Source organism: Salvelinus fontinalis, chromosome 20 (genome assembly GCF_029448725.1).
Source record: "Salvelinus fontinalis isolate EN_2023a chromosome 20, ASM2944872v1, whole genome shotgun sequence".
NCBI lineage: Eukaryota > Metazoa > Chordata > Actinopteri > Salmoniformes > Salmonidae > Salvelinus > Salvelinus fontinalis.
Window position 1 is genome coordinate 34,035,406 of NC_074684.1, and position 8,270 is coordinate 34,043,675.

At 42.1% G+C, this 8,270-nt stretch overlaps 1 protein-coding gene across 3 annotated transcripts in view; it reads left to right on the top strand.

Annotated features, from left to right (window-relative positions):
• Nucleotides 1-2,906: 2,906 nt before the first annotated feature.
• LOC129817767 (ryanodine receptor 3-like) overlaps nucleotides 2,907-8,270 on the top strand; it is a 295,018-nt gene continuing 289,654 nt past the window's right edge. For all 3 annotated transcript variants that reach the window (XM_055873310.1, XM_055873311.1, XM_055873312.1), the window contains exon 1: nucleotides 2,907-3,217. In XM_055873310.1, coding sequence (XP_055729285.1) covers nucleotides 3,170-3,217 — 48 coding nt within the window. In that variant the 5' untranslated portion in view covers nucleotides 2,907-3,169. The remainder of the gene's footprint in view (nucleotides 3,218-8,270) is intronic.

The following is an 8,270-nucleotide window of genomic DNA, read 5'->3' on the forward strand; positions in this document are numbered from 1 at the left end:
AGTCGACTAATTAAGACCATCGTTCGTAGCCCAGGTGTGCTGCAGATGGGCTTGAGCTGCTCACCCCATGCATATATGGAGGGACTGGATAGGTGCACGTGGTTTAGGGGATAAACCCATTGGAATGTTAGATGGAGGGGAGCCATCACGATAAACATAATGTTTTCTTTGCATCAAGGTAATGGGCATGTTACATTCCAGATCTGACTAAACTGTAAATCAAGCAATCAGCCTGTCAAGTAGTCAGCCTGGTGTGGCCGGTAGGCTACGCAGGGTGCGTTTTCCTTCCTCTACCACTTGGGGGATGCATTTGCCTTGAGTGTTCATCAACTCTTCGATTGTAGCCTGTGTTGTCGCACACTCTTACACCATGATTAGTGCTATCGGGATCCTTATGACGTCCCTACCCTGAACCCTAACCCCTAACCTAAACCATATCATTTTAAATGTCAACTTCAATGGGGTAATGTCAGAGTGCCAATTTACAATGTATCCTACCATTTCTAACGATTTGCGTACCAGTTATGATTTTCATATATTCATTATGTAACCAGCCTCAAACTGAATCTGAAAGTGGCCTTTAGTGATAACGAGAAACGGACACAAAAGTTAACGTCCTGACAATTCTGCCACTTTCTTTATTCTCTATATACCTTTTCTTATTCTCATTTGAAATATTTAGTTATTAATTCATTTCAATCGATTGATAACTAATTACAACAAAATATTTAATACTCATACAAGTGCACACATGAGCTTACACAACACAAGTGCACTTTACCTATAGTATATTTCCTCATTCCCAAAATATAAACACTTTTAGATCAAAATAAACAACTGACATGTCTGAATATTGCTACACATGTAGAAAACGGATAAACATTACAATCAGCTTCAAAACAGTGTTGCCACCATGAAATTGTCACTCTCTCTTGCACCTGCATTACGTGCACTAAAGTCCGTTGAAAGTGCGCGCCGCCATTTTACCACAAAACCAATAACATGTCAAACAAACTCAGACACTTCAAATAAAATTGATTCTTTATGAAATGACTTCCAGGAAATCATGTACATTTACTCAGAAAAACCCGAAGTCTCTATGTGACTTGTGAAAAATATATATATATATTTTTTTTTACCACAGCTAGCATAAAGCTAACATTCACTCTCATTCATTCTCAATCACGTTCTTCAGTCACTCAGTTTTAAACAAAAATAACACCTCAAACCTTTTCCCAAACGTTATGACGTTCTTTCGATATTAGAAAGTTTAAACATGCTGTTACATACATGTAACATTCGTGATAAAGATAAATTTACACAACATGTCTAATCTTCCCAGTTCTGGCACTATCTTCATTCTGAGGAATTGTGTGCGCGCTTGGCCAGTACTTGTTGCTTCCCCCACTACCATAGTGCAACAGCGCCATCTACTGGAATTATGGACTAACTAATGCTAAAGCGTGTAGAAAATAAGAGTTAGATTGATAAAACGAATAAATTGGTTTAAAAATAATTATTGGTTTAAAAATAATAAAGTGCTATCGATTTTTTGTGACTTTGTGACTTTGTTTTTCAACCCATTAAACGTACAAAGTCAGCAGTGACTTCAACAACAAACACTGATGTGTGTGCTATCACAGCATAATTTGTAGCCGGACACTTTTCATACATTTCTTCAAGTGTGATAAGGCAGTGCAAGCATGTGGTCGTGCACGTGTTGGCAAAGAGAGAGTTCAAAGTTGGAGTTGACTAACCAAATGGAATCCTTCGGCTAATGTAGCCGCTACATAGTTTCTAAATAGGTCTACTTTATCTTGGGGTATCTCATTTAGGGCTACTTTTATGTTAGGCTACTTCAGGGATCAGTATCTTTGATGGGGGTCGGGGCCACAAAAAAACAGAAATCAGCATAGCCATAGCTAATTTCCTGCAATTTTACACATTTTGCCATAGGGTGAAGGCAAATGTTTGCCGTTTTTAATAAGATAACTGATGATCAATGGGCCCCACCCCAGTCAGTAATTTGATCGTGTTTAACACAGATTTAGATTGCTGGCTGCTAGACTCATTTACCAATCTAAAAACAATTTGCTGCCATGGGCTAATTTAGTGACTGCTGATGCACAACCACATTTCGAAATTGCAACTGGTGTATTATTCTAACCCTCTACATTATGTTGAGTTTAAATATATATATATATATTTTTAAAGGTTTTGTCAAATTGGCCGCCAGTTGCCCATCCCTGATGACTTAATCCTATAAATTGAATTCATAGTTGATAGTATTGTAACTACGACACGTGGACATTAGGAAAACGGCTAGGCAGGCAGCATTTGTCAACCAGATAGGGCTAACATAATTAATTTCCCCCAATGTAGCCTGGGGTCCAGTGTTTGGGTAGGTAGGCTATGCCAAGGCTATGTATGTACATTGCTTTATGTTTCTTTAAAAAAAATAACGATTCACCCAAACAAAAGATAATAATATTTTGTTTAAAAGAGGACAGCCATCCTTGCAGACGAGAGTAATCCATTTTCAATTGAGAACAATACGATTGTTATAATTGTTTTCAAGAAATCAATGTAGTAAAATTGGATACACTTTTATCTTGTAGCTGTCTGTTCCATCTCAACAGAGAGTGACAGAGAGCGAAAGAGAGCGAAAGAGAGAGAGAGAGGTGCCCCTACAATCTAACTTTGTATTCAACACAATTATTGTTATTCAATTCTCCGTTCTGACCCATTATTATTATTATTATTATTATAACATACTGACTCCTGCTTTTAAACTTGAACGCCCGGCGGAGTGATAGTGACAGACTTTGTCATTTCATTCAGAATCATTAAATAGCAATAGCCTCGTCCGCTTGCCGAGGCGTGCTCCTCTCGTCTCCTCTCCTCTCGCACCCACCATAGCTCACTCAGCGTACTGCTGACACTGGCAGCCGCAGGGAGCATACAGTCCGGGGTGGGTAGGCATTGAGTGACAATCCGCGGTGAGGTGTGCAGTGGACGCAGGGGGGGCTTGCCCGGTCTGCCCTATATGGTTGTGGAATTAGCTCCATGCTAATATCGGCAGGAGAGCTACAGCATCGCGTTTCTGTCTAGTTTACTGCATCTCCAGTCAGTGGTGGCTATCCGAGTCTAAACAGGCTCCTTCACAGCCATGGCTGAGGGCGGAGAAGGAGAAGATGACATCCAGTTCTTACGAACTGTAAGTAGATATATTATTTGCTTACTTTTTATGCATAACCAAAGCGTTTTAGGGGGGGGGTACCGGGTTTCTTGAAAGGCAAGGTTCTTGTATATGGCTTTAAACGGCAACAACTGGTGTCAATGCTGGATAGAGAGTCTATCATTTGCTTGAATACCTGGACTAATGCAAAATCAGGATAAAAAAAACTGCTCTGACTTAAAATGTAATAAAAATAGGTGCAGTTTTATTTTGGGTGTTTTATATAATTCATGAGATTCTGCCCTTGTTGGGAAGTTGACCTAGGTGTATGGTGCACGCTATGGGCTACTGTGCAGTGAGCGAGCGGCATATTGGCTCTCAGAGCACCTGTCGCCAGAGCTCGAGGCACATTGGAATTTAAATGAAAGTCCCAGCTGCAGGTGCAATGGCACATTTAAATTAGGCCTACATAATAATACATACATAAAAGCTGTGATTTTTTGCACAATCATTCTAATATAATTGAGTTTGGAGTATGGTTGTCTTGACAGATCTGTTAGCCTCTATAATGACAATTATGTATCCGACTAAACTTAAAGAACATAAGGTTTCTTGGATTTTCCTCGGGGTTTCTGTCCGTGTGTGCGTTGTAGTCGCTTGGGAATAGGCTACTGTTGATTTAATCATCAAACTTAAAGCTAAAACTATTTTAACCTTTGTGCTTTGCTTTGACACAGGGAGAGGCGTTTTAATAAGTTCTGTTCACAAGTAAGATAACCCCAAGCAAGGCTCTGCTATTTTAGAGCTATTTTAGTAGTTCGATGAAGATTACTTACACTATGCTACATAGGGTACATGTGGGGCTACAAGGCATTTATCTTTGTAAACGATATGATGTACAGTATGTATGTTGGCCTGGTGTGAATAACCATCCATCACAGCTGGTTCATCATTGACATATAGGCTAGTCCTGACTTATCTCTTGGAGTGTGATATTTTGTGATACTTTAGACACGCTGTGCTGATAAACTGTCCAGCGTCATACAATAGAGGATAACCTACTTCCATAGAGTTAGAAAGGTCACCAGAGCAAACTTTGAGTTTGATGGTTGATCCATAACCAGAGTAGAGAAGACAGATGTGTAGTTGATCCATCGGCGCGGTACGTTACGATAGAGAGAAGACCTAGAGGTGGCTGTTTGACAGGTCACAGGTCGCTCACCAGTATTTAACGGCCTACAGTGTTCAACAGGCCTGTGATATGCTGATCCTGATGGCTCTCAGATTCCCCAGACTCTCACACCGCTCAATGGCATCCTGATTATCTAGCGAAAACAGCCATATTCCAGGGGGGTTCACCGGCCCCAAGTACACATAACATCAATAGTCTAATCAGGCTGTCATGAGAGATTATCGGTAGTCAGTCGATACACAAACACGCTCCTTAGCATTAATTAAAGCACTGATTGTAAATGTGTTAGGATCTGATTAATATGTAATTCATTGACGTTCATAATTGGATAACTAAGTATAACTTAATTTCTGCTCGTCAGAAGAGATGTTATAGATGATTCAACAGCTGTTCCACAATAAGTCATTTTTTCAGTTTGTGCACAGCAGTATCCGTTTATTTAATTTTTGCTCGCCTGAGTTAGAATACCTCATGATAAGCTGCAGACCATACTATTTAGCAAGTTTTTTTCTATTTACCAAATTTTTTGTAGCTGTCTTATTACCACCACAAACCGATGCTGGCACTAGGACCGCACTCAACAAGCTGTATAGTGCCATAAGCAAACAAGAAAATGCATATTCAGTATCTTGTAGTCAGTGATTTTAATGCAGGGAAAATGAAATCCGTTTTCCGTCATTTTTACCAGCATGTCACATGTGAAACTAGAGGCTAAAAAACTCTGGATTACCTTTACTCCACACACAGACAAGCATATAAAGCTCTCCCTCACCCTCTTTTTTTGCAAATCAGACCATAACTCTATTCTTCTGCTTCCTGCTTACAAGCAAAAACTCAAACAGGTAGTACCAGTGACACACTCAATACAGAAGTGGTCCGATAAAGCGGATGCTAAGCAACAGGACTGTTTCGCTAGTACAGACTAGAATATGTTTTGGGATTCATCACATTGAGTTTACCACATCAGTCACCGACTTCATTAAGAAGTGCATCGACGACTTTGTCCCCACAGTGACCATACGTACATACCCCAACCAGAAACCATCGACGACTTTGTCCCCACAGTGACCATACGTACATACCCCAACCAGAAACCATGGATTACAGACAACATTCATACTGAGCTAAAGGCTAGAGCTGCCCAATCTGGATGCTTATAAGAAGGATTTCTACGACCTCCGACAAGCCATCAAACAGGCAAAACATCAATACAGGACTAAGATCGAATCCTACTACGTCAGCTCTGACACTCGACAGATGTAGCAGGGCTTGCAAACTATCATAGATTAAAAAGGGAAACCCAGCCGTGAGCTGCCCAGCAACATAAGCCTACCAGACGAGCTAAAGGCCTTCAATTCTTGCTTCTAGGCAAACAACACTGAACCATGCATGAGAACACCAGCTGTTCCTGGACAACTGTGTGATCTTGCTCTCCATAGCCGATGTGAGTAAGACCTTTAAAAAAGTTCATATTCACAAGGCCGCGGGGCAAGACAGAATACCAGGACGCATACTCAGAGCATGCGCTGACCAGCTGGCAAATGTCTCCACTGACATTTATAACCTATCCCTGACCCGGTCTGTAATACCAACTTGTTTCAAGCAGACCACCATAGTTCCTGTGCCCAAGAACGCCAAGGTAAAGAATGCTGTTCATTGACTAAGGCTCAGCATTTAACACCATAGTCCCCTCCAAGCTTATTACCAAGCTCAGGACCCTGGAACGGATCAACTCCCTCTGCAACTGAATCCTGGACTTCCTAATGGGCTACCCCCAGGTAGTGAGCCTCAACACGGAGGCCCCTCAGGGGTGTGTGCTTAGTCCCCTTCTGTACTCTCTGTTCACCCATGACTGTGTGGCTGCGCACGACTCCAACACTATCATTAAGTTTGCTTACAACACAAAGTTGTTAAGACTGATCCCCGACGGCGATGAGGCAGCCTATAGGGAGGAGGTCAGAGACCTGGCAGCGTGGTCTCTGACCTCCAACAACCTTTCCCTCAACGTCAGCAAGACAAAGGAGAAGATTGTGGACTACAGGAAACCGAGCGGCGCCACCATCCACATCAATGTGGCTGCAGTGGAGCGGGTCGAAAGCTTCAAGTCCCTCGGTGTCCACATCCCTGAGGAATTAATATAGTCCACACAAACCCACACAGTTGTGAATAGGGCACGACAGCGCCTCTTCCCCCTCAAGAGGCAGATTTTTTTTTTGGCATGGGCCCTGAGATCCTCATAAAGTTCTACAGCTGCACCATTGAGAGCATCTTGACTGGCTGCATCACCGCTTTGGTATTGCAACTGCAAGGCACCCAAATGCAAAGCCATACAAAGGGTGGTGAGTACGGCCCAGTACATCACTGGGGCCGAGCTCCCTGCCTTCCAGGACCTCTATACCAGGTGGTGTCAGAGGAAGGCACACTAGACCCTACACACACTAGACCCTACCCACACACTCACAGATTTATATGTTTTATTTTACCATTACACGGACACCTGAACACACACACAACATACATCCACACATAATACGCACCCACATGCATACTGACGCCACACACACACACACACACACACACACACACACACACACACACACACACACACACACACACACACACACACACACACACACACACATTCTGACAACACGTTGCACATTTTTTAACTTGAGAAATACTGCATCAAACACCATAATTGCGCAACTAAAACAATCCTCGGCAAAAACGTCAAAAGGAATTACAGATTTCTTGAGTTAGATTCCTTCTGGGGATTTTGACGAATTGATATAGTCTTCCTCGTCTACAGTGTCTCATGGGGGACAAACATTAACCAAACACGGCATTGGACTGGAAACATACCTCCGAGGCTGAAATCTCATTTTCTAATGAGCAACAGAAAAACAGAATGTGCCAATCGGCGTGTTCAGTGGCTCTTTAAGTTGGCCTGAACAGAGACTTTTCTGCAGTAGTGGCAGCGGCTGAGTTGATGTATAAGCTAGCCTAGGCCTTATTATTGATCTGATAGAGAATTCAGGTCGATGGTTACAGATGTAGGATCTTAATTTATGCCAGTTTGCTACAGCAGGAAAATATTCCTGCAGCAACAGGAAATGTGAATTATTATTTTGATTATAATTACTGTAGATTTTTGTAGGGTTTGATCAACAAAAATTGTTAGGGCAAATCAAATCTTATCTTTTTTAGTGGTTATTACAAACTTTAGGAGCCTTTTTAAACCTTGAATACACTACAAGTTTGCCTTTCCTGCTGTGCATTAAAATTCTCAGCAAAAAAAATAGTGATCAAATTAGAAAACAACATGATGAAAGAATTTGAAGCAGTTGTATGAAATTGGAATTGTTTTTAAAAATCTCAGTTCCAAAGTGTGATTGCGAAGTCAGAAATTCAAAAGCTTGGATCTATATGTTGTAGTCCAGTGTTATTAAAGAAGCGTTGTAGTTAGAAGGAGTTTTCACAACTTTGCGGCTGTGATGTCATACTTGTCATTAACTCAAGAGGTGATATGCAGAACTGTGTAGGTAGTCAACCCTTTTAAATCCAGGTAAGGTGCTTCCCCAGACCCTAGCCTTGTCCCATTACCCCATGCAGTAGCAGCAGCAGTAGCAGCAGCAGCAGCAGCAGTAACAGTAGCAGTAGCAGTAGCAGTAGCAGTAGCAGTAGTAGTAGCAGTAGCAGTAGCAGCAGTAGCAGCAGCAGTAGCAGTAGCAGCAGTAGCAGCAGTAGCAGCAGTAGCAGCAGCAGTAGCAGCAGCAGTAGCAGCAGCAGCAGCAGCAGCAGTAGCAGTAGCAGTAGCAGCAGCAGTAGCAGCAGCAGTAGCAGTAGTAGCAGCAGTAGCAGCAGCAGTAGCAGTAGTTGTAGCAGCAGCAGTAGCAGCAG